This window comes from Gasterosteus aculeatus, chromosome Y (genome assembly GCF_964276395.1).
Source record: "Gasterosteus aculeatus chromosome Y, fGasAcu3.hap1.1, whole genome shotgun sequence".
In the NCBI taxonomy this organism is placed as follows: Eukaryota; Metazoa; Chordata; class Actinopteri; order Perciformes; family Gasterosteidae; genus Gasterosteus; species Gasterosteus aculeatus.
In genome coordinates this window covers 17,394,269-17,420,661 of record NC_135709.1, presented here as the reverse complement: position 1 = coordinate 17,420,661, position 26,393 = coordinate 17,394,269, and the positions used below count along the sequence as shown (strand labels likewise).

Below are 26,393 nucleotides of genomic sequence, written 5' to 3'. Positions count from 1 at the left end.
TAAGCAATTCTCCGCAGATATCTGGCTCTAACTATTGCTTATTAGCAGGAGGTCCAACACACCAGCACGTATTCCAGTGCTCTGTGTAATGGCGTCCCCGAGCAGTAAAAACGCTGAGTTTTTATACACTTGAAGACAGTTCGTAGCGCCAGTTTCGAGAAGCCAGAAATCAAGTTGAGATAAGAACTCAGGTGAAGCTGAGGGTAACACACAATGCTCCTCTGATCGAAGGTCCGTGAGAGCAAGATGACCCCCTTCCCCAAACACAACTGCAAACCCTAAATCTTTCTTTCTCTACATCTCAGGGTCAACTACTGAGACCTGGCTTTTAGCACAAGACAATTGTTTACAGAATGTTTTTACCATTACATGCATCTCACAGATGTAAATTGTCTTTTTCACTTCTTCATCAGAAACTCCTATGTGAGACTGCGGCACCTGTGCACAAACACGTGGGTGACAAGTACCAACGTCCCCATCGATGCAGAGGAGGAGCGTCCAGTCATGCTCAAGGTCTACAGACACAAACAAACAGTAATACACACTGGTGAAACGAACACGGATGCATTATTTAGACATTCATGTTGGCTCTCATAATAGATTGGAACCTGTTGCACTAAAGAGGACAAAGAAGCTTTTGCCATCGTATCTGTTCCCCTGTCGGAGGTCAGAGACTTGGACTTTGCCAATGACGCTAGCAAGGTCCTGGAGTCCACCGTGAGGAAGCTTCAGTTCGGCAACATTGCTCAGAACGAGAGGAGGTACAGATGCCTGAACACGTCAACGTGGCTGACACAAGGCGGTGTGCGTGTTTTTTTTAATTTTTTGCCATCATATTTTTTTTTTCAGGTTTGTGACTAAGCTGCTGGAGGACCTCGTTTTCTTTGTATGTATGGTACCAAACAATGGCCAGGATGTTTTGTCCGTTGTCACTTCCACACCCAACCGAGAGAGGCAGAAACTCATGAGGGAACAGAACATCCTAGCGCAGGTCAGCACACACACACACACGCACACACACACACACACACACACACACACACACACACACACTTCCGTCCTTGCAGAGTGAAGACTGATCATCACTTTGAAACGCTGCTGTCCAGTGCAAATCGGAAAGTGTCATGTTTTCATTTTAGTGCTATTTTGCTGCAGATCTTTGGCATCCTGAAGGCTCCATTCACAGATCAGGGTGACGGTCCGATGCTGAAGTTGGAGGATTTGGGAGACCAGCGCTATGCACACTTCAAGTACATGTTGAGACTCTGCTACAGGGTGCTGCGCCACTCCCAACAGGACTATCGCAAGAACCAGGCAAGTTTCTGTCTCCTACACCGAGCACTCGTTGAGTGTTTCATCAGGCTAATTAACACAGGAATGTAGGCTAGTTTAAGCATAGAGACAGATTTTCATTAGTTTGATCAGTAAAGATTCTGCTTGGTCCGGTACGACCAACAACTGACTATCAATTAAGTTATGCTGGTTTAGCTAAATACTCCTGCATAACCAATTCTATCTGATTTTGGACTCTTCTTGTCTGCTGTCCTGCATTAGAGCGTGCCACAGATGCACATTTTAGATTTTTGAATAATTATTATTATTCTAAAAACAAACGATATCTCGCTAGAGGAAACATTGTTAATAATCTCCTGCTTTTGTTCCAGTTTCCATCTGTCAGGCCACCTAATGTCAATCTTTTTTTAACAGAAGACATGTTACAGTAGGTAAAGCATACATAGTCTTCGCTTTGTGAGAAACTTGTACCCATGTATTATACCCTATGTATTAATGACACTAGTTGCACCTCTGCTGAAATGAGTGAAGTTGTTGCTGTAAAAAATGTATTAATTTAGCTTAAGAAATCCATAAATAAGAGCATTTATTATTCTGTTATGCCACGACCACCACTTGTGGCCGTTGTGAGAAAGTTTTATACAAAGTCCTATTAAAACTGCCAAATATATATATTTCTTTTTTAGTCATACCTTTTTGAAAGGTATGACATTTAAAAATGATTTCTTTAATTTCATTTCCACCAGCTTCTACTTTGTTCTTTGTGCTCATCAAGCAAACAAAGCAATTACACAACCTCGCTTTGGTACATTTAACTCATCAATTGCAGGCCTTGGTAAATCATAACTGGCTCATTTAGAGCTGCTCTGTGTCCAACGGATTGTGATTATGTCAGGTAACTATGGTTACCAACAGTTCATGAAAACCATCCATCAAAAGTGTTTCTAACCATGTGTCTCTTGCTGCCACCCAGGAATACATAGCCAAAAAGTTCACAATCATGCAGTCTCAGATTGGCTATGAGATCCTGGCTGAGGACACAATCACTGCCCTGCTGCACAACAACCGCAAGCTGCTAGAAAAACACATCACAGCCAGAGAGATTGAGACCTTCGTCAGCCTGCTGAGGCGCAACAGAGAGCCCAGGTCAGACACCCCCCCCCCCTCCAGAAGAGTAGATGACCCAGGGGAACACTTTTAACACCATCAACTAGAGGAGGAATCGTGAATGTGCATGGATATTTGTATTGGTACTGAAGGCTTTTTGTTGCAAATGAATACTTTGAGACACTTCAATGCAGGATAATCTAATGCAATATCTGAATACTTACCTATTTTATAAAATTCTCACTCTTTTTCAGAAATGAATACCTTTCCTGTTTGGTCACTCTGACGCCATTATTATGTAGGGGAAGGCTAGTTGGTGCATTAAAGGCTTTTGCAATTATTGATTCTCTCTGCTTTTATGTTAAAATAGAGTAAGCAACCTTGTATGTAAAACATTTGTTATAACATTCGTCATCCCTGCCCCCCCACTCTTCTAGATTCCTGGATTATCTGTCTGATCTATGTGTATCCAACAAGACTGCAATCCCCGTCACACAGGAGCTTATCTGTAAATTTATGCTCAACCCCACCAATGCAGATATCCTCATCCAGACCAAGTGAGTCACACCTTTTGGTTTATATATTTAAATCATCAAAGTTTGGTTATTTCAGTCCTTAATCATAAAATATTCAACTAACACGCACAATTCAGACTGCTCTAAAGCAATTTTGGCTTCCCTCCTTGTGAAATGGATATTTTGAGTGGCCGCAGTTCTACGTCAGTACTTAATGTCTATAATTACCCTCAATTTTCTTTTTGTCGCACTCCTTACTGTACCCCCCCCCCCAACCCAGGCTAATCCCGAACACTGAGACCACCATAGAGTCGTCTCTGCTGCAGGAGGAGGTGGAGGAGGAGGAGGTTTGGCTCTACTGGATCGACGGGCACAAGGAACCTCATGGCAAATCCATTCGCCACCTTGCCCAGGATGCCAAGGGCGACAACAAGATGGATTTAGACACCATCACCTATTACAGGTGATGGTGACATTGTTGTTTGTTCCCCCGTGTGCAGGAAAAACGGCACACGCAAGAGTGCCTTTTTCCCTTCTTGTCTTTCTATGTTCAACATGCAGAAACAACAACATGTCCCTTGCCTCCTCTGTAGGTACCAGTTAAACCTTTTTGCAAAAATGTGTCTGGACCGCCAGTACCTAGCCATCAACCAGATCACCGGTCAGCTGCCTGTGGACCTCATCCTGCGCTGCATGTTCGACGACTGCCTGCCCTACAACCTCAGAGCCTCCTTCTGCCGTCTCATGCTGCATATGCACGTGGACCGCGACCCCCAGGAGGCCGTGGTGCCTCTACGCTACGCCCGCCTCTGGACTGAGATCCCATCCAAGATCACCATCCACGAGTGAGGCTCCGTCTGTGGGGTAGTGTGTCATGTGCAGGCATATTTTTGCAGGTGACCACATGTGAATTATGCTTGGTCTTTCCTACAGGTTTGAATACGAGTCCGGTGACATTTCAAGAGAGGAGATGAAGAGGAAGTTCGCTCCCACCATGGAGTTTGTCGAAGAATATCTTAAAGATGTGGTCAACCAGCCTTTTCCATTTGGAGAAAAAGACAAGAACGAACTCACGCTAGAGGTAAAATAAACCCATTAGGTAATTTCAGTCGGAAAATGTGCTTCATGTATGTTTTTTTAAATTATGTATCCTTTCTGATGATTGCCTTCTGCCTTCCAGGTGGTGAATCTGGCTCGTAACCTGGTTTACTTTGGTTTCTATAGCTTTAGTGATCTGCTGCGCCTCACGCGCACTCTGCTGTCCATACTGGATATTGTTCAGCACCCACTGACCTTCATGAACAAGCTCGACAAGAGCCCAGAGACTGGTCAGTGCAGTTACACAGTAGAAAGGAAATCATTTCATCCAGTTGATCCACAAGATTTACTCTCTCACACGTAGTGCATTTATAAAGCTATTTATTTATTACTTCTGGCCCGTTCTTTTGACGTCCTCCAAGCACTTGTTTTTAGATGCCTACAGTTCAAGATGTTACGGCTTAATGTGTCGACTATGTAGATGTAAGTGATGGGCTTCGCACGCACACAAGGCAAAAATGTGTGAAAAAGAATGTTTCCTTTTAGGCAACAATGTCCTACGCACGATCCACGGAGTCGGGGAAATGATGACTCAGATTATGATGAGTCGAGGCGTGCTGCACAGCCTCCCTGACACCTCCACATCCCTCCGCTATGCGAGAGGACACTTCCTGCAGGACAATGAGGATGTCATGGTGATGGACACCAAGCTAAAGATCATCGAGATCCTGCAAGTAAGCATCACGCACTTCATGTAATTTCTGAGGAAATTTGGCATTATTAAAAGAATATATATATGTATATTTCAGTGTTTGATTTTATGTATTTTATTTCTCCGTTAGTTCATCCTCAGTGTGAGGTTGGATTATAGGATCACATACTTATTGTCCATCTACAAGAAGGAGTTTGGGGACAAGGCTATGACTGACACCTCTGCGACTGATTTTATGCCATTAACACGTGGGACATTTTTTATTCTCCTAATTAAAGTACTAGAATATTATTTTATTTTAACATTGTACATTCACTTAAACGGTTCGCTTTATTTTGTCTCCAGCCTCTGAACCAGACATAGACGAGATTGCAACCAAGGCAGAGAGCATGTTTGCTGGAGGGTAAGTGAAGCAGTGCCTAAACACAGCCAAACATTCACACATTAATTAAAGGAATAAGATGATTTGTTTTTGAAAGACTCTTTTCTCTTTTTCAACATTGTCTCTGCTTAAAAACTGCTAAACTTTGGGGGGATTTCAGCTCTGAATTAAGTGCAGTGGAGCTGGACGATGAGGGAGGCAGGACGTTTTTGAGGGTTCTGATCCACCTCATCATGCAAGATTACCCCCCACTGGTGTCTGGCTCGCTGCAGCTCATCTTCAAACACTTCAGCCAGAGAGCGGAGGTCCTGCAGGCCTTCAAACAGGTACCGACACACCAGTTAAATTCCAGTATCTGATTCTTGGTGAGCCCACTTCCCAAGTAAATCAGTTTGAACTCGAGGGGTCAGCCAAAAGTATAAACAGTGGCAGTTGAAAACTGTCTCGCGTAGCTTCCCAGGCTGCAATCTCACATTTCAACAATAAGGAGACGTTCCAAAGTGGCGCACTGAGACTCCTTGGCAGAGACCTGCTCAAATGCATGCATTTGTTCTTTTAATATCTTTGTCTGGTTTATTTATCATGCGCGTGTGTGTGTTTTCCAGGTGCAGCTGTTGGTGTCAGAGCAGGATGTAGACAACTACAAGCAGATCAAGGCAGACCTGGACCAGCTACGTTTGACCGTTGAGAAGTCAGAGCTGTGGGTTGAGAAAAGTGGAGTCTACAGCGGTGAAGACCACGGGGCCGGGCAGGTCAATGAACAGAACATTGAGGTGCCGTACCATCAGTTAATGCTGTCTAGCATTTTAGTGTAACATTTGTTTCTTCATAAGACTGTTCTATATTTATCTTAAACATCCCATCTGTCATTAGGATACACTGTAAATGGCTTCTTTGTTTAATATTATTTATCAATCTGATGGAAAACCGTTTTGTGGCTAAATACTAAGGAATTGTAATGTCTGGCAGAACAGGTGAAACAGGTCTGAAATGTCCATCTGCTGAAAAGCATTCCTTATTAGTAAGGCCTGAAACGGCACGTATACTGTTTGTACATCATTATTGTTACAATAACGCAGTGATGGCGAAGACAATCACAAAGACAAGGAAGTTTCCCACCATTGGTAATTAGAGACAGAACGGGATTGTCGTTGCAGCATAAAATGCATTTTTGATTGTATTAAAGTGATAATTGAACACATTAATCACTTTCTCTTCATGTATTTGTTTGGTCAGGAGGTTGTCCTGAGCCCAGTGCAGGATGGAGACAATGAACCTCAAATTGACAGCAATAAAGCAAACAACTACAAAATAGTCAAAGAGGTGAGTGTTTTAAAAAATATATATATTTCAAGGTTATTCTTTTGGTTCAGCAGTGCGTCCATAATGCATACGTGTGTGTCTGCTATTTAGATTCTGCTGAGACTCAGTAAGCTGTGTTATCCCAGTAAGAAGAGTCGCGTGCAGCAGCAGAGGCTGCTGAAGAACATGGGGGCCCACGCAGTGGTGCTGGACTTGCTGCAGATCCCCTATGAGAAGGTCAGTCACGTACCAGAACAGCCAAATGAATGACTTGATGTTATAAACGAAATATTAACACATCATTGTTTTGTACGGTCACGCTTTCTCCATCCTGTCTCATAATCTTCTTATTTTCCTCGCCCTTCCTTTTGCACAGTGTGACGAGAAGATGAATGAAATCATGACCCTGGCACATACGTTTCTGCAGAATTTCTGCAAAGGAAATCATCAGAACCAAGTTCTTCTACATAAACACCTGAACCTCTTCCTCACTCCTGGGGTATATTCACCTTGCTGTACATTTCTCTTGCTGTTGTGTCTTTTTTTTAAAGTAGGAATTCTTTTTTGGTATAGCATGCATCATTAGAATCAATCTATTGTGAAAAAGATGAGGTCCAAAACAACTGCAGCATTCTAGTGAGATGTTATTTTGTATAATGGACAATAGTTGTCTCTGTTTCTTTTCCTGTTTTATAAAAGGAATCCGTATACTATTATAAAAATGATTTTCCTCCAAGAGACTGAATCACTTCTCCTATATTTCACTAGTTGCTTGAAGCTGAGACAATGCGTCACATCTTTATGAACAACTACCAGCTGTGCAATGAGATCAGCGACCGCGTGGTCCATCATTTTGTCCACTGCATCGAGACACACGGAAGACACGTTCAATACCTCAAGTTCCTGCAAACCATTGTGAAAGAAGATGCAAAGTATGTGAAGAAATGTCAGGACAAAGTCATGACCGAGGTGAGGTAAAAAGGTTTTCAAATGAAAGCGGTTTTATATCACTTGATATATATTACATTACATTACATTACATGTCATTTAGCTGACGCTTTTATCCAAAGCGACGTACAATAAGTGCATTCAACCATAGGGTACAAACTCAGGAGAACAAGAAACAAGAAAGTGCAATTTCCTCAAATAAGCGAATTTACAATTTGCTATAGATGAGTGACGTCACAAGTACAATTTAAGTGCTGCAATTTGTTAGTCTTTAGTCGAGGTAGAGTCTGAAGAGGTGTGTCTTTAGTTTGCGGCGGAAGATGTGAAGGCTCTCTGCGGTCCTGATGTCTTCAGAGAGCGCGTTCCACCATTTCGGCGCAAGGACAGCGAAGAGTCGAGACCTAGTCGAGTGTTTTGCTCTCAGTGAGGGAGGGACGAGTAGTTTTGCAGATGCAGAGCGGAGAGTGCGGGTTGGGATGTAGGGTTTGACCATGTCCTGGATGTAAGCTGGACCCGATCCATTCACAGCATGGTACGTGAGCACCAGTGTTTTGAACTGGATGCGGGCGGCCACCGGTAGCCAGTGAAGAGAGCGGAGGAGTGGAGTAGTGTGGGAGAATTTCGGAAGGTTGAAGACCAGTCGAGCTGCTGCATTCTGAATGAGCTGCAGAGGTTGAATGGCGGTGGCAGGGAGACCTGCCAGGAGGGAGTTGCAGTAGTCCAGGCGGGAGATGACAAGAGCCTGAATCAGTACCTGCGCTGCCTTCTGAGTGAGAAGGGGACGTATTCTCCTGATGTTGTAGAGCGTGTATCTACAGGATCGCGTTGTCGCAGTGATGTTGGGAGTCAGGGAGAGTTGGCTGTCGAGTGTGACGCCGAGGTTCTTAGCGGTCGAGGTGGGCGTTAGTACGGAGTTCCCAAAGTTGACTGTCAGGTCCTGGGTAAGCGAATCTTTTCCGGGAAAGAGAAGTAGTTCAGTCTTGTCGGGGTTGATTTTCAGATGGTGGGCGGACATCCACTGAGAGATGTCAGTTAGACAGGCAGAGATCCGAGCCGCCACCTGGGTGTCCGAGCGAGGGAAGGAGAGAATTAGTTGGGTGTCATCGGCATAGCTGTGGTAGGAGAAGCCATGCGAGCGAATGACAGCGCCAAGAGAGTTGGTGTAAAGCGAAAACAGGAGGGGACCCAGCACGGAACCCTGAGGAACTCCAGTAGTAAGAGGACACGGTTCCGACACAGATCCTCGCCAGGTTACCCGGTAGGTGCGGCCATCGAGGTAGGACGAGAGAAGGGAGAGAGCAGAGCCTGAGACACCAAGTTCCTGAAGGGAGGAAATAAGGATCTGGTGGTTGACCGTGTCAAATGCAGCAGAGAGGTCCAGAAGGATGAGGACAGAGGAGAGAGAGGCGGCTCTAGCAGTGTGGAGTTGCTCAGAGACAGCAAGGAGAGCAGTCTCTGTAGAGTGGCCTGCCTTGAAACCTGACTGGTGGGGGTCAAGGAGGTTGTTACAGTGGAGATAAGAGGAGAGTTGATTAAAGATAGCACGTTCAAGGGTTTTGGACAAGAAGGGAAGAAGAGAGACCGGTCTGTAGTTGTTTTCTTCAGAAGGGTTGAGGGTGGGTTTCTTCAGGAGAGGGTTGACTCTTGCCTCCTTCAGAGAATTGGGAAAACAGCCAGATAACAGAGCGTTGTTGATGAGAAAGGTAAGGAACGGAAGAAGGTCAGGTGCGATAGATTGTAGAAGATGTGATGGAATGGGGTCAAGAGGGCAGGTGGTCGGACGGGCAGAGGTTACTAGGGTAAGAATTTGGTTAGGAGAGAGGGCGGTGAAAGAGGGAAGTGAGGGCGAAAGAGGTGAGGTCGGTGGGACGCGAGAAGTAGGTGGTGGGTTTGAGAAGGAGGAGCGTATGTCAGCTATTTTCTTGGTGAAGTAGTTGACAAAGTCTCCCGGAAGAAGGGTGGAGGGGGGAGGAGGGGTAGGGGGTTCGAGGAGATTGGAGAAGATCGAGAAGAGTTTTTTGGGGTTAGAGAATGAGGATTCGATTTTGGACTGGTAGAAAGAGCTTTTGGCAGCAGAGATAGAGGCAGAGAACGAGGAGAGGAGAGATTGAATTTCAAGCAGGTCGTCAGGTCGTTTATATTTACGCCATCTCCTTTCCGACGCTCGCATGGTGGCTCTCATGGCACGGACCGGTTGAGACAGCCACGGAGCCGGAGGGGATTTGCCAGTCCGTCGTGTCGTAAGAGGGCAGAGAGAGTCTAGAGAGGAGGAAAGAGATGAGAGGAGAGTCTCTGCAGCAGCGTTCGGATGCAAGAGTGAGAAGGAGTCAGTTGAAGGGAGAGCTGATAGAACAGAGGATGCCAGAGAGGAGGGAGAGAGGGAGCGAATATTGCGACGAGCCGGTATAGAGTTAGTCAATGAAGGAGGTTTGTTAGTTATAGAGAGTGGAAGGGAGTAAGAGATGAAGAAGTGATCAGACACATGAAGTGGAGTTACAGAGAGGTTAGTGGTAGAGCAGTTTCTAGTAAAGATGTAGTCAAGGTGATTGCCGGCTTTGTGAGTAGGAGGAGAGGGAGTGCGTGACAGAGCGAAGGAAGAAAGTAGGTGTACGAGGTCAGATGACTTCTCTGTCTGGATGTTGAAGTCACCCAGGAGGATGACCGGAGGACCATTTTCGGGGAAATTAGACAGGAGAATGTCCAATTCTTCCAAAAAATGACCTAAGGAGCCTGGCGGACGGTAGAGGACAATGATGGTTAATTGTACCGGGTGAGTGATTGTTACAGCATGGAATTCAAAGGACAATGGGGTGGCTGGTGGTAGAGGGTAGAGAGAAAAGCTCCATTTGGGTGAAATGAGTAGACCTGTGCCACCACCCCTACCAGTGGGCCTGGGAGTGTGGCTGAAGGAGAAGGCGGAGGAGAGAGCGGCTGGGGTGGATGTGTTCTCGGGTGTGATCCAGGTCTCGGTCAGAGCGAGGAAGTCGAGTGACTGCTGGATAGCAAAGCCGGAGATGAAGTCAGCCTTGCGAGTCGCTGACTGGCAGTTCCAGAGACCTCCTGTGACGAGGTGCTGGACGTGTGAGGAGCGGGTGGGATAGGAGAGAGAGGAGAGGTTACGATAGAGAGCAGATCTAGCCCGAGGCCTGTAGTATCTGCGGGAAGAGATTCAAACAGGCACGGGTGAAGGGGTCAAACACATTATTAAAAATAGCAGAAGAAGGCGCCGCATTCAGCCGCCCCGAAGACTGCCACGAAAGACTCCTTTGTCTTTGTTCTGCTCGTCTTCGTGCTGCGAGGATAAGATAACGCTGAAGCTAACGCTTCCTACGATTTCTAGTTAAATACTCCCTCGTTAGTGGAAGTCGGCTGCGGCTGCGCTGGCCGCTCCCCCGTCGTTTAGGAGACAAAAGGTCGATTGGCCTCGACAGAAACTCCTCAAAATGCAAAGCACCAATAGCTTGACACCCTAATCAGTGAACAAACACCATGTGGTCTTTTGACAAAATGAGAGTTTAAGGATACAAGTCTTATTTGCTTCAGAAGACAAGGCAAAACAGACTTAGATCAGGTCAAAACCTAGCAGAGTTAGGAGGGCACACTGGCAGTTAACTTAATAGTAGAATCTAGAATACAAACTGGCACTAAAAGACTGAAAGAGCTTGAGCAAACTAGCAACCAAGATAACTTCAAACAAAGAGAACTGGTCGTGAGACGACAAAAAACTAAAGCAAATCAGCAATCAAATTAACTTAAGACACTAGAATCAACAGCAAATTTAGCAGACTAGCTTGGTTTAAAGAAAGAGATACTTAGTCCGATTTCAGGTCGCCTGGATGTCTGGTGGCCTTGTAGAAGAGATGCACACTGGCTAGTTCAGGTCTGGGAAGGGGAATTTAACCTCTGAACGGCTGCGCTGGCCGCTCCCCCGTCGTTTAGGAGACAAAAGGTCGATTGGCCTCGACAGAAACTCCTCAAAATGCAAAGCACCAATAGCTTGACACCCTAATCAGTGAACAAACACCATGTGGTCTTTTGACAAAATGAGAGTTTAAGGATACAAGTCTTATTTGCTTCAGAAAACAAGGCAAAACAGACTTAGATCAGGTCAAAACCTAGCAGAGTTAGGAGGGCACACTGGCAGTTAACTTAATAGTAGAATATATAAATATATAAATGTTAACTTTCCCTTTTGGGGTCTCTGTTTGGTCTCTGTGTGCAGCTGGTGAACGGAGGCGAAGACGTGCTGGTGTTCTACAACGACCGCTCCTCGTTCTCCGTGTTGCTGCAGATGATGGGCTCCGAGCACGAGCGCATGGACGAGGACGGAGCGCTGGCCTACCACAACGCGCTCGTAGAGCTGCTGGCTGCCTGCACCGAGGGCAAGAACGTCTACACGGAGCTGAAATGCAACTCTCTTCTGCCGCTGGACGACATCGTGAAAGTTGTCACAGATGTTCACTGCATCCCAGAGGTAAGGCTGGACAAGTTCATGGTATGGATAAAAAAATGCAAACGCATTTGGTCAAAATGTCAAAATGTTTGTTTATTTTATCTGAAAAGAAACTAGGCATCTTATTTCTTTATCCCCCTAGGTGAAAATGGCTTATGTGAACTTTGTGAATCACTGTTATGTGGACACGGAGGTAGAAATGAAGGAGATCTACACCTCCAACCACATTTGGAAACTCTTTGACAACTTCCTGGTGGACATGTCCAGCGTAAGGCTTCGTCCGAGTTATACTTCTCTGATGAGCCATTGTTCATTGAGGCTCACTCATTTTCTGTGTGACAATACTGTGAGCCTGTTCCGATTTTTGCTTTTCGTATTTAAGGTTTGCAACTCTACCACGGACCGTAACCATGCCAATTTGGCCCTGGAGAAGTATGTGACGGAGACCGTGATGGCCATCGTCAAGGGTTTCTTCAGCTCACCTTTCTCTGTCAACCACTCCAACCTGCAGGTACTGTTTTTCACCTCTGAAAAGCAGAGGGAGGTTTGCACGCCTGAATCCATACAGTAAAACGATTTGAGCAGATGCTTGACCGTCTGTACTGACGTCTCCATTGAGAGACGATACCGCCAGGATTGTCTCTGTCTTTCTCTATGCTTATGACAGTAAACGGTATTCCCCCATCTTTCTCTTCCCCCTCAAACAGAGAAACCAGTCGGTCTTCATCAAGCTGCTCCAGTCTTCTTTCAGGATCTACAACTGCCCCTGGATCAACTCTGCTCAGAAAGTTAATATTGAGAACTGTATCAAAACGCTGGCAGATGTCGGTAAGTGTTGGTCCTCCGCTCACCAGGTCTTTGACCGCCGATGGAGACGGCGGCGTTGAAATATTGATTCTAAGAGCCAATCACTAATAAATACTAGAGGTATTAAGCGGTCAGATTTTCAAAATTCACACAGACATCCAACCCTTTGTGTTTTTGCCCAGCCAAGGCCCGGGCCATAGCCATCCCCGTGGACCTGGACAGTCAGGTCAACACTTTGTCTCTGAGGGTCCATAGCAACATGGTACAGCGAGCAGCCAAGGACTGGAGGACATCCGCCCGCACACGACCCCGCAAGGAGAACCTGGGTGGTCCCGACTACAAGAACATCATTGAGAAGCTTCAGGTGCACCTTTTTTTTATTTAATTTAACAGCAGCGCTATGCAGGAAGACGCTGCAGAACTTTGAGCGTAAAAAGTGTTGGACAAATTTAATATTCAGCTCATGGTGGTGCTTGATATAAAGTTTAGGTTTATTACAAAAATCTTGACGAGGACATGGATGTAAATTGTATGGTGCTCTTTACAAAAATAACATTTCACTTAAAGAAGTAAAGTTGTCTTTAAAGTTTACGTGGGCTTTTCAAAGTGATTTTTAGCAGAATCATTCATTCAGACCTTTGTGTGTCTCTGTGATGTTACATTACAGGTAATTTACTTACATTTTTACATTTTGTTCAGGGGGTCGTGTCCCTTCTGGAGGAACAGTTCAGTCCTAAAGTTCAGGCAGAGTTCTCTGTGCTGGTGGATGTTCTTCACAGCCCAGAACTGCTGTTTCCAGAGGCTGCTCGATTACGCTGTGAGAGTGGAGCTTTCATGTCCAAGTAAGTCACACAACCTGCTGTTAGTTATTGCTGAGATTTACTTTGTTGCCAAGACTAAGATTGACACATTGTAGAAAAAGTAGCTTGAACTAAAAACCACACTTATTAGGTACTATTATGTGTTCAGAAGTTGTGGAGGCTTTAGAAAAGAGTTTTAAAAAATAGAGCGACTTCACCTGTGTTCATTAATAGAATACCCTTTTGATTTCCCATGTGAGCTAGTAATCGCATTAGTAGGACACAACTTTAAGTGATGCAGCACCTTTCCCTGTCCGCTCTGTCAGACTGATCAAACACACCCAGAAACTTATGGAAAAAGAAGAGAAGCTGTGTATCAAGATCCTGCAAACACTCAGAGAGATGATGGACAAGAAGGAATGCTTCCAGGAGGCTGTGAGTACTTGACCCTGCATCACAGGGAAAAATGGTTTCAATTAGGTTTTATTTTGACACCCAGACAATGGTGTTCGTTTTTCACAATGTCACCGTTGTATGAACAAAGTGTTTCTGAGGATTAAGCACCATCTGTAACTCCCGTCAGCATCGAGGTGTCCTTGTTTTTCTCCGAGGTCTGTCCGGCCATGAGCCCAGATGCCCCTTCATCAGTATTCTGTGGGTCCTTCCATGTTACATAAGACCGAGAGGCACTTGAGGACACACTCGCACAGAGAGGGAGAATAGGTGGGAGGAAGTAAGGGAATGAGGAGTAGGGTGGGGGGGGGCAGCACCGAGCAAACAAATCAATACTGCAGTGGGTGGGTGGGCATATCCTGCTGCACCCCCGCTCAGCCAGAGGCCTGGCACGTGAATGGCGAGAGTTGGTGGAGGAGACTAAAGGAGATGGCTTTGTGCGTTTTTTTATGTGTGTGCGTGCCAAGTGGAGGTGGGAAGGAAGGGGAGGGCTAAAAAAAAGTCAGGTCTGTAATCACCCTTTGGAGGGTTTAGGAGAGTTTGTGATTTTGATGTGAATTTGATGCAACATGGTTGTTGTTTGTCGGACAAGGCGTTCTTAAAGGTGCTGTTGTTGTTGTTGTACCGCAACCTCTTGTAAGAACCGCTCTTCAAGTGTAGTTACATTAGTGATACTGTCAAGACTGCCTTTTCTTTATATAGTACATGCCAGCCAGTGTCACCTACAGCTTTGTGTTTCAACCAAGCTGTTTTTTTTTTGGGGGGGGGGGGGGGGGGGGTCCAAAAGGCAAATTATTTAACAGTTTTTGTGGAATAACATGGAGGGATTTAAAGTGGAAGAACAGTCACTTCTTTAAATAAGCGGCTCGGCGCATTCGAGCAGCCAGACAGTGCGGTAACGATATGTGAAATGTCAGTCTGTGTAGGTGTGCGTGAGTGTGCTCAAGCATGTATTTGTGGCCGCTCTTTGTCATATCCCCGTAGCCCTGAGCGTGGAGCTGCAGCCTTGCTGCATGAGAGATATGGCGAGGGAGGGAGAGTGGGAGAAAACGATTGATGGAAATAATGAGAGAGAGAGAGAGAGAAGGAGACAGACAAAAACCGAGGGAGGGAGAGAGAGACGGAGTGACAGCAGAGGCAGCAGAGGTTGGTGGCTCCCCCGGGGCGCAGTGAGTGGGTGGAGGAGAGAAAGATTTGGAGGGAGTGTGAATGAGGGAGGGAGGGAGGCAGTCATGTGAGGAGCCATGTGAGTGGAAGGGAGAAAAAAAAAAGTGGGCTGCAGGGTGAGGGATTGGAGAGAAGCGGAGTCTGCTCAGTCCATGAGGAGACAGGGCAGGGGGTGCACTTACGTAACAGCCCGCAGTGCCTGAGCCAGCGGCACGTGGACCATCACGTTCTCCCTCCCTCCCTGCCTCGTTACTCTCACTCTTCTGTCCGCTCGCTGCCTCTCTCCTTTTGCTTTGCCCCCTGCATTCTTTGTCTCAGTCCATCACATTCTGTCTGCCCGCCTGAGTTAGTCTCGTCCCTCCCCGGCTGTGTTTTCCCGGGTCGTACCAGGAGCGCTGGTTGGCCAGCGGAGAGACACTTTATTGGCTGTCAGATAATGAAAAAGCCATAAATGTTTTGCTCCCACTTGCCCTCTAGATGACTTTGGTAACAGGTTTTTTTTATTTTTTAAGGACAAATGACTAAAAAAATCCTCCTGTACCATGAATATTGTGGAATTAATTTAATATAATCTCACCCAATGCAATTTGTCACAAAATGAACGGTGGGGTTATTCTTTACTCTTTTGATTGTCGAATCAGATTAAAAACCACTAATTCAACTATCTGTCTCAATACTTTCTAACTTTCCTTCTCTCCTACAAATGTCAGTCAAAAAGGGTAAATCCTGCGTTTATTATTTTCCACTGTGGATTAACTATGTTTGATGTGTGAATGAAATCGTCATGTAGATTAAAGAAGTTGCTCTGGTGGCGTGGACCCTTTTCATCTGCGATACACCATAATTTCCCGAGTTGTCCCGAGTTTGATTTTGGAATTTCCTAATTTCCTCTCAAAGTACTTAAGCCTTCAGATCTTTATCAGTCGATATGTCGTGGATCGTGTTGGCCGAAAAAAGGACAAAACTCATGTTTATCATAACGAGTTAATATAAATTTATATTATCCTTTTAAATCCCACAACTTTCTTTTTTTTCTACCTGTGGCCTATTTCCGATGTTGTGTTCTGTGAACACAGGCACGCACGCCGTGCTGTCGTGTCTATCTGCATGCAAGTGTCGTCTTGTTCCCAAATGATGGAAAACCGGTAGTTATATAACATAAATCTCTTTCACGCTCATCCCTGTCATTTACGCGCTCTCCTCCTGTCCTTTTCTCCTCCTGTCCCTCTTTCCGCTTTGCTTGCCGAGTTTCACACCACCTGCCACAGGCAAAGCGTATTTACAGATTACCACCCTCTTGATGCTAAATGCATGTAGACGGAAAGCTTTGCTCAGACACACAAATACCCGCGCTCCTTCCGAGGCATGCAGTGCCGCGCTGGCTGCCCCTGCGTGAGCGGCAGGCTTTTCCCGTGTTGTCTGGAGTACTTGAACACGGCTTAGGTTCATCCACGTGGGGCCGGGCGAGCAGGCAGAGGGCTCGATAAGCTCACTGAATCTCTTATTGTCTGACCTCCGGTTACTGTCGACACAGCAGTATGAGTTGCAGTTAGGTCATGTACTTTCATAAATATTTATTTATCAAATGCTACAAAATGGTAATTTTGTCAATTTTGAAAAAAACGTAATCTGTTTGTCATGAATGTTTTACTACCTGTTCCTTCCTCCCTTCCTCTGGCCCCCGCTTCTCGGTCAGGTGTCTGTTTGTTGAGAGTATTGCGCTTGGTCTCCATGACGACCAAGGGGATTAGCACATGTTGTTTGTCTGTCTGGTGGGGCCTTGACTGGGCACATGAAGTCCATGTACCCAGTGCAGAAATGCCCTCCGACCAGGAGAACTCTTTAAGCTGAACGAGCTGCGGAGGAGAGAGACGCCCTGAAAACAACACCTGTAACATTGCGCTCGACCGTGACTTCAGGGCCTTGTGCATCCCTGGGCCACTGTGAATGAGATTAGTTGTCATTCTTAACAGTGTTTTGATACAGTTCATAGTGTTTATTTGAATCCGATCGGTTCGTTTGTGCTCATGGAGGCACATGACGTGTTCAGGATGAAGGATATGATCTGTGACTTGTTTGGACGGCTATTGAATGACATGCAATGGCTCTGCAGTAAATGCCAATTAAGTCTAAAACATTTTATATGACATATGTGATTATTTAAAATTGATGCCCTGTCATGTTGGCTGTTCTTATCTAGCCATTGTGAGCTTCTGGAAGTTTTTATAATGCTGACTTAACTCTTTAATGATTGAAATCTGTGCGTACTTATGAGGGGCCGTGAGGGACATTATTCAGAATACCCTCTCACACACACTACTGGAATTCTATACGCTCACGCACACACTACTGGAATGCTATACGTGCACGCACACATATGAAAAGCTCTCACACACACTACTGGAATTCTATAAGGGCACGCACACTACTGAAAAGCTCTCACACACACACATCTCAGTTAAAACGGAAGGTGTATCAGATGGAAACAGAAGGTGTGCGGCAATAATGTCAGCTCAACCATGTGCTCAACAGCCTTCAAGCAACTTAGCCGAAGCAGCGGCGTTACAGCACAATATATTGGCCTCAGTGGAGACAATCAGAACATTGTCTAATGCCTCAAGTAGCAGCCGGTCGTTTCTGCGGCTCCAGGTGTGGACACAGTCGACAGCCACCTAGCAGCTCTCTTTCGTTCCGGCAGCGTAGCGGCGTGCCACTGTCTGCTGCGGGTCCAATCGGGAGACACGGTGCACCCCGCTATCAAGCGCAGTAGCACTTCGGGAGGTGGACATCGAAAGGCATGAGGAGAAAAAGGTAATTATACGTATCGAAATTATCTTTCGTGTGCAGTTTGTTAGCTGGCTAGTTCACCTTTAGGACACTAGCCTAGCCTAGCTTACTGTATGAATGAACGAATGAACCAACGAACAATATTTAACTCAAAAGGAGTAAGCGTGGGAATTCGGTTAAACTAAAACCAGGAATGTAGTGTATATGTGAATGGAATGTATTGTAACGGACTGTTGTTAATATGTTCCGTGAGCAGCGTTGCACTTTACGGAGTTTGAAAGTTCAGTGAAGGGCTCACAATGTTTTTTGTCGCTCATCCTAGTGCCACTTATGGGGATATGTTGTGGTGATGTATGGGTACGGTGGCCGAGAAGGTTCAGACAAATACACAAGCCACAACACAAACGCAAATGTTGTTGTTCTAGCGCATTTTTTAGTCAATAATTGTTAACACGAGAGTACATATATGGCCGCTTTTGTTTACATTTCCTTGCGGTCTTAAAGAAATCGCCACTGATTGGATACAACCGCAGACCGTCACCCATAATCAACCGCCTTCTGGCATGGACTGTGAACCGACTCCTGCTGCCTCACGTTACATTTTCTTTAATTGTCTGCCAAAATATGAAAAAGCAACAGCGAAAAAAAGCAGTAGTTTTACAATTAAGTGCTCTTTAAAATCATTGCGGTAAAACGAGAGGAAATATATAATTTTAGGCAGCTGGAGGGTTGGTTGCTGGTAGATGACATTGTCATGTTCCGGGTCATCTACGGGGTTCAAGGTCCATTTCAGTGTAGTGTACAACTAAACGTATGTGTCTATTTATCTTTTAGGGCCATTTTTGTTTTATTTATTTTTTACAAAACACTTGAGATTGTTAAAAGTGATTGGTGTTTTATAAATGTATTGCTATACGTTTGTTAAAAGTTTTTTTCATTTGACAATTTATTTAATATCAGCTGATATTAATTGCTGTTTTATACACACGTTATTTGACCAACTAGCACTTACATTGTTTTTCTATTTTTAATAGAAGAAGAAGGGCCATCCAAACTACAGAAAATATTGTCTTTTGCAACTGGGTCTCCAACTCCCTCTGTCCAGTTCATTCATAACGAAGATGACGACTTCTCTTCTCTCTACACCGATGTTCCCTGTGGCCAACACATGTGTGAACTGCATAAAGTTGCCACTACATGTGTCATACCAACTGTTCAAACAGAAGTTTGACTTTGCATTGGGAAACACATATAGACATACACATATATCTATGAAATACTGTTGCATCTCTGAATGCCCACTTCCCCTTTAAATGATGTTGTCTTTGGCAGTTAAGTTTTCAATGTTTAAAGAAAATTGAGTGGACTCGGGTAACGTTTGAGACAAATGTTCACATTTATGTCTCGTTTTCATACCATTTCATACCAACTGTTGAAGGTAAGACTATTAGAATTCAGGCCATTAGGCGTGAACATAGTATCATGCTCTGTGTTTCATGTTATCCGTCTCTTATGTCTCTCTCTGTCTGTTTCCCCCCCTCTGTCTCTTATCTGTCCGTCTCTAATGTCTGTGTCTCCCTCTGCCTGTCTCAGTCTCCGCTTGTCTCTTGTCATTTGAAAAAATGTTTTGAACAAATGTTTTTGGTCATTTGGTTTTAATAAAACAATATTACAACTTTAACATAACTGTCTTGTAATTCACTGAGAAAACCGCACAAGTGACGTAAAGAAAACAATGTTTTAACAAAACCATACATAACAATATTATAGAAGAAAATGCAGAACAGAAGAAAACAAATCTATTCCATAGTTCCCATCGTTTTCAAGTGGATTCACTTGTTGAATACTGTTCATCGTAGTCTCATTAACGGTTACATCAATGTCGGGAATTCTAACATTATTATTAGTTTGAAGTTCCGGTAATGTCCCTTCTTCATCAATGCCATAGTAGTTATCATCATCAAAAACGTCATTTATAATGGGATGGATTCCTACATTGTTTATGACCCCTGTATGCCACAGCTGAAGAGGAGTCGCCCCCCCTTTGTGTGGACAGGCCGTGGTTGTTCCACTGGTTGACAAATTCTGTTACTGCCCTTTCAATTTTTGGTAAATAAACATAATGCAGACAAAATAGATGTGGTTCATTCAATGAATCCAGTATACCCTGTTCCTCCATGAAGTAAAAAATATTCTAGAGTGTCTAGATACAACTCTGTTCAATTCTGCCCATAGTCTTTCAATCCTTTGGTTGTGTACTGAAACCCCTGTAATAACACTGCGACTGTTCAGTCTTCTTCTTTCTAACATAAAATGGGCAACACGTATATTTTCCATTCCGTGATCACATCTGACACGTAAGGGCAAACCAAAGTTCTCTACTCCTCCCAAAAACAATGACAAGACACTTGAGGCTCTGTTATTAGATAAGCACCGTAAGTATATAATAGTCCGGTTGAAGCCATCGACACAGCCATGAAAGACCATCCGCCATCTTATCAGCTTGGGGTTGCCGTCAAAATGCCTGTTGGGAGATATAAAGTACATTCAATTTAAAATGATAGATGTAAAGCTTGCAAAGTACATCAAAGTGTTGATTATTTTTATTGATAATATAAAACAGTTACAAGTCAACTTACCTTAATTGGTTGGGGGCCTGAACACTATAGACCCTTTGGCGTATGGCATGGCGGCGTCTAAATGACCTTCCAATGGGATCCACTTGATCGAGGCTCTGTCTGACCCTCCAACGCTGAACCCTTAAGCCACGTGATCTCAGGCTTCCAAGAACGTATGCTTTGCCTGCATTTGGAGTGTTATGTAGTATATCAGTCACAACGCTGTCCAGGTCTTGATTTGACAATATTGCAAATCTTAATGGCCCAACTCCTAGAGTTTGTCTGTGTCTGTACAGGGTCCTTTGACTGATTCCGAAGCAAGATGCAATTCTCTGCCATGTCCTACCAATGGATACACAGTGAGCAATCTGTTCGGCGGCTATGCTGTATTGGGGCCGAGCTGGATGGCCAGTCAAAATTGTTGGGGGTATCAAATTGCATGGTTGTGCAAAATCATCTAAACAATGATCCTAGTAGATTACTCACATCACCATCATCAGGATCATAAATGGACACAGCAAAAATGCAGATAGAGTTTGTGTATGATCATCAAGCTCTCTATAAAGCCTCTCCTCACTGAAATTGTTGAACTCCTCACTTTGCAATGACTCAATGCATTGCAGAGCACTAGTAAAAAAAACTTATCCTCTCCAATATCCTCTTCATTGCCTCTCACCTCAAAAAATAAAGTTTGGACGTGAAAAACAAAGAGGATCAGGTTGAACATGCATTGTGGTTGAAGTACTAGCTCAAATCCAGTAAGAGCACACGCACTTCCTGGTGTTGACTTCCTGTTTCCTTCAATTGAAAGGAAGGCCTTCTTTTTTTTGCACATTTGACTTCGTGTGTGTGAGAGCTTTTCATATGTGTGTGTGAGAGCTTTTCATATGTGTGTGTGAGAGCTTTTCCTATGTGTGTGTGAGAGCTTTTCCTATGTGTGTGTGAGAGCTTTTCATATGTGTGTGTAAGAGCTTTTCATATGTGTGTGTGAAAGCGTTTCATATGTGTGTGTAAGAGCTTTTCATATGTGTGTGTGAGAGCTTTTCATATGTGTATGTGAGAGCTTTTCATATGTGTGTGTGAGAGCTTTTCATATGTGTGTGTGAGAGCTTTTCATATGTGTGTGAGAGCTTTTCATATGTGTGTGTGAGAGCTTTTCATATGTGTGTGTGAGAGCTTTTCATATGTGTGTGTGAGAGCGTTTCATATGTGTGTGTGAGAGCTTTTCATATGTGTGTGAGTGCTTTTCATATGTGTGTGTGAGAGCTTTTCATATGTGTGTGTGAGAGCTTTTCATATGTGTGTGTGAGAGCTTTTCATATGTGTGTGTGAGAGCTTTTCATATGTGTGTGTGAGAGCTTTTCATATGTGTGTGTGAGAGCGTTTCATATGTGTGTGTGAGAGCTTTTCATATGTGTGTGAGAGCTTTTCATATGTGTGTGTGAGAGCTTTTCATATGTGTGTGTGAGAGCTTTTCATATGTGTGTGTGAGAGCTTTTCATATGTGTGTGTGAGAGCTTTTCATATGTGTGTGTGAGAGCTTTTCATATGTGTGTGTGAGAGCTTTTCATATGTGTGTGTGAGAGCTTTTCATATGTGTGTGTGAGAGCTTTTCATATGTGTGTGTGAGAGCTTTTCAGTAGTGTGTGTGACCGTATAGCATTCCAGTAGTGTGTGTGAGAGCTTTTCATATGTGTGTGTGACCGTATAACATTCCAGTAGTGTGTGTGAGAGCTTTTCATATGTGTGTGTGAGAGCATTTCATATGTGTGTGTGAGAGATTTTCAGTAGTGTGTGTGAGAGCTTTTCATATGGGTGTGTGAGCGTATTGCATTCCAGTAGTGTGTGAGAGCGTTTCATATGTGTGTGTGAGAGCTTTTCATATGTGTGTGTGAGAGCTTTTCAGTAGTGTGTGTGAGAGCTTTTCATATGTGTGTGTGAGAGCGTTTCATATGTGTGTGTGAGAGCTTTTCAGTAGTGTGTGTGAGAGCTTTTCAGTAGTGTGTGTGAGAGCTTTTCAGTAGTGTGTGTGACCGTATAGCATTCCAATAGTGTGTGTGAGACTATTTCAGTAGTGTGTGTTAGAGCTTTTCAGTAGTGTGTGTGAGCGTATAGAATTCCAGTAGTGTGTGTGAGAGCTTTTCAGTAGTGTGTGTGAGCGTATAGAATTCCAGTAGTGTGTGTGAGAGCTTTCCAATAGTGTGTGTGAGACTATTTCAGTAGTGTGTGTGAGAGCTTTTCAGTAGTGTGTGTGAGCGTATAGAATTCCAGTAGTGTGTGTGAGAGCTTTTCATATGTGTGTGTGAGCGTATAGCATTCCAATAGTGTGTGTGAGAGCATTTCATATGTGTGTGTGAGAGCTTTTCAGTAGTGTGTGTGAGAGCTTTTCAGTAATGTGTGTGAGCGTATAGAATTCCAGTAGTGTGTGTGAGAGAGTATTCTGAATAATGTCCCTCACGGCCCCTCATAGTACTCTCCACCACGCAAGCTGTGGTCCGCGGGGGGTGAAGAAGAAAATGACTCCCTTGGTGAGAAAGCCTTGCAAAGCCACATTATTATGAATATGTATTCTATTAGACGCTGCCAATTAAAGCTTTTCATTTTCCCTCCTGTTCTGGACTACGGAGGAGCTCGCAGACTCCTTGCTTTTGAAGCATAGTTCAAAACCAGACTTGATATAGTTTCTTTGGGATTTTAAGTATCGTTGTGCTAACTACTACAAAAACAAACCATTGCGTTCTCGTTTTTTTTGCGCGTTGTTCAGGCCGTCACATGGTCTTCGGCCTAAATTCTTTTTGTAATGCGTCTCAGTGTATGTGATGGTTTGTGAGAACAAGTAACACGTAACAGAAAACGATTGCCTCCCCGATTTTTGTTTTGGTAACATTTGCCGTCTCTGTGTCCTGAGTCTCTGCTGTAATCTACCATGTCTGACCTGAGACGCTTAAGACCCTCCGCCTGTTCCATGCAGTGCCTTGCTCAACTCACAGGTGGAGCCGCCCTCCGCTGCCTGTTAGTTATTCGCCCTTGCAGAGGAGCACAAGGCGGGCTTTGTCTTTTTCTCATTGCATCCCTCCGGAGTTGGAGCGATCTGCAGACGGCAGAGCTGCGAGGTGGCTGGCGGAGGGGCGAAGGGAGGAGGAAGCGGGGGTTTGAGGATGCCCGAGGTGGGGATTGGCAGCTTGGACACCGGAGCCGCAGTGTGGCGTGCCGGTGCACATTTTAAGAAACACCACGACTGTCGGCTCCTCGCTGGGGTTTGTTTGTTCCTCTCCCTCAGCCCCACTTCCCCTCCCTCCCGCCTCCCTACTTCTGTCAGTTCTTTTCCCTCTATTTCTATCTTTCTTTTGCTCTCGTGGCTCTTACATCACCTGACTAGAGTTGGGTTTTTTTTCGTTTTTTTTTTCTATTCAATGCAGCAAGCAGATGAGTCAGGCAGAGCTGACTCTCCTCTTCCACCATCATGCCTCTCCTCTCTCTCTGCAGCACCAGCCAGCCGGCTGCATCCTCCAGGCGAACGAGAGCAAAAACCTGCCCCCTCCCACCAACCCTAGCATCAACTTCCCCCGCAGAGGGTTTCTTTCACTAGTGTTTGAGAGAGAACCTCCACATCGTCCGTGTGAAACGGGTGAATGTGGAATCAAACGGGATTCAATCAAGCAAAGGGAATTATGATGCGCTGCCCTACACACCAAGGTCCTAGTTGCGGTGCAATTGAGTGAGAATTAGAGATGCTGGCTAAATGAAGCCTCACCTTCAGCTTGACGTGCATGCGTGTGTGTGTGTGTGCGTGTGTGTGTGTGTGTGTGTGTGTGTGTGTGTGTGTGTGTGTGTGTGTGTGTGTTTGTGTGAGACCGCTCAGCCAGACAGTGCAGGCAGAAGTGTCTCTGCTGACTGCAGATGAGATGGAGTGTTTACTGACACAGGGAGCATCAGGCGCACGTGCTCCTTCACAATCCTTCACTCCTCAGTGCACTTAGTTTGAGGCTCTTCTGCTCGACTAACTGGGCAGCCTTTGTGGCAAAACACTGGAGGTTCCTCATTTATCGCGTCATGCAGTTTGGAGTTTTGTTGAAAACTAACATAAATAGTCACCGATATATTTATCTGTGATAATTCAGTTAGTGTTTAAACTGATTATTTTAGCCCTTGTTGTGTTCAAAAATGAAGAAACGCCGGACGGACAGAGGTCATCGCTGGTCAAAAGGTTAAATCAAATGTATTTAATAAAGGAGATGGCGTTGTGGTAAAAAGAACATCTCAGCTGAGGAGCCGCTGGTCTCAGCGACCAACAGGCCCCAGGTCAGTCCTTTGACCATCCCTAGTGCCCGTCTGCTGCCTCCACCAGCGAACTCCAGAACAATGGTTCCTACAGGTATTTATAACAATGCTTAAAGGTGTGAAAGTCAGTGTCCACACCTCTGGGAGTCTTCTGGTGAGTTCAATGTAACTCGGATTTCGAATGATCCTTTGTCAATATCAGTGGTTGTTCAAGTATTACATGCATGCATTCCAGTTGATCACATTACATCAAATACAATCATAACTGCATTGGTATTATTCTATTACAGTTGCAGAATTACAGTGGTTTTACAATATTGTCATTACTTTATTGATTACAGTTCAGAATCATGGCTGCATTCTGGTGTACACTATATGCATTTTTATTAATTTTATGAACCGGATCGTCAATTTGTTTCTAATATCCTACACCCCCAATGATGTATTGTAGTTGGATGGTTTGCAAGGCATAAGCATCTACTGTAAACAACGCTAAGGCGGATACACAATTCAGCCAATAGGCTGAATACCAATTAGCAGCATGTGTAAGCTTTAATAGAGGTATGACGATCACGAAAATGGACCTTGGAAAGGGACGAATAGGCCAGATGAATGTTTGCAGCGTTAATCCTAACAATGCAAAATTATTTTATGCAATTAGGAAAAAACGTCTAAAACACAGGGAAACTATAGTATCTGATTAATCAATTATTTAACGTATAAAATACCCGAGATAAGAAATTTCAGAAGCTGTTTTTTAAATTGAAATCAAAAATCAGGATGGAAATAAATCCTTTTTGTTTTTCTTAATTTCTTGGAGGCATTTTTTGCCTTCATTCTAATACAGCTGAACAAAGAGCTGGCGACATGTGGAAGGGGAATTTTTTGCATTTTTACTTGATAAACGACAAATTTCTTAAAGGATTAATCACTTCGATGTACACATTTGTATCACCGGAGTTTAGCCTTCATCAAAACAGTAGTTACTGCAAAGCGTGAATCATTTCATGCGTTTCTCTTATTGTGTCTCAGGGGAAAGCTGATTGTTTTACAAAAGTGTTTCCATGGAAACCACAAGTGGCTCCATTCATCCATTTGCTCCACCCATCAATTGATCTGTTGGTCCAACTATTCACCCATCCTTCCTGTCTTGTGATCAATAATAATGGTGGTGAGGTATCATCGCAACCAAGCCATTTGAGCTGTTTGGTTGCCATAGAAACTGTTGACCTCCCTAACTTTATATATCACTTTATATTCCGTCCGCCACCAATCCATTGCTTCCTGCACAATAAAAATAGGTGGTGACGTGCACAATTCATGTCACCCACCCGTCAATCCCTCTTGCTCTTTGATTACACAACCACCACTATGGAGAGATCATCACCATGAACCCGTTTATCTCATGTCTGCTTATCTGCATGAAATGTCACAAGAGATGCACAAAGATGTTAGAAAAAAAAAAGAGGGCCCGTAAAATAAATATTTAGCTAACTATAAGAAACTTGTTCTGGTTTTATGTGCAAAATGCAGATAAAACATTATCACACAAACACAGCAAAAGTGTGTGCGTGTGTGTGTGTGTGTCACTGTTAACCATTTCCGTTTTGTATTTTCACCTTTTTTGTTCTTTGTCTAATCACTGAATGCAATGTCCAGGCTCACATACTTCTCTTGTTGCTGAAAGAAGCTCTTTTTAAATGTTTGTTGGAAAAGAATGATTGTACCAT

General features: G+C 44.3%; 1 protein-coding gene across 3 annotated transcripts in view; it reads left to right on the top strand.

The window, feature by feature from the left end:
• LOC120812471 (inositol 1,4,5-trisphosphate-gated calcium channel ITPR2-like) overlaps window positions 1-26,393 on the top strand; it is a 61,207-nt gene that overhangs the window by 20,002 nt on the left and 14,812 nt on the right. For all 3 annotated transcript variants that reach the window (XM_040168460.2, XM_040168459.2, XM_078097627.1), the window contains 26 exons: window positions 414-513; window positions 601-761; window positions 850-991; window positions 1,156-1,314; window positions 2,267-2,439; window positions 2,838-2,957; window positions 3,196-3,378; window positions 3,509-3,760; window positions 3,849-3,996; window positions 4,096-4,243; window positions 4,500-4,687; window positions 4,796-4,913; window positions 5,011-5,068; window positions 5,208-5,373; window positions 5,653-5,820; window positions 6,284-6,370; window positions 6,461-6,586; window positions 6,726-6,848; window positions 7,118-7,318; window positions 11,520-11,771; window positions 11,893-12,018; window positions 12,133-12,261; window positions 12,458-12,578; window positions 12,740-12,921; window positions 13,257-13,399; window positions 13,684-13,792. In XM_040168460.2, coding sequence (XP_040024394.2) covers window positions 414-513; window positions 601-761; window positions 850-991; window positions 1,156-1,314; window positions 2,267-2,439; window positions 2,838-2,957; window positions 3,196-3,378; window positions 3,509-3,760; window positions 3,849-3,996; window positions 4,096-4,243; window positions 4,500-4,687; window positions 4,796-4,913; window positions 5,011-5,068; window positions 5,208-5,373; window positions 5,653-5,820; window positions 6,284-6,370; window positions 6,461-6,586; window positions 6,726-6,848; window positions 7,118-7,318; window positions 11,520-11,771; window positions 11,893-12,018; window positions 12,133-12,261; window positions 12,458-12,578; window positions 12,740-12,921; window positions 13,257-13,399; window positions 13,684-13,792 — 3,883 coding nt within the window. The remainder of the gene's footprint in view (window positions 1-413; window positions 514-600; window positions 762-849; window positions 992-1,155; window positions 1,315-2,266; window positions 2,440-2,837; window positions 2,958-3,195; window positions 3,379-3,508; window positions 3,761-3,848; window positions 3,997-4,095; window positions 4,244-4,499; window positions 4,688-4,795; window positions 4,914-5,010; window positions 5,069-5,207; window positions 5,374-5,652; window positions 5,821-6,283; window positions 6,371-6,460; window positions 6,587-6,725; window positions 6,849-7,117; window positions 7,319-11,519; window positions 11,772-11,892; window positions 12,019-12,132; window positions 12,262-12,457; window positions 12,579-12,739; window positions 12,922-13,256; window positions 13,400-13,683; window positions 13,793-26,393) is intronic.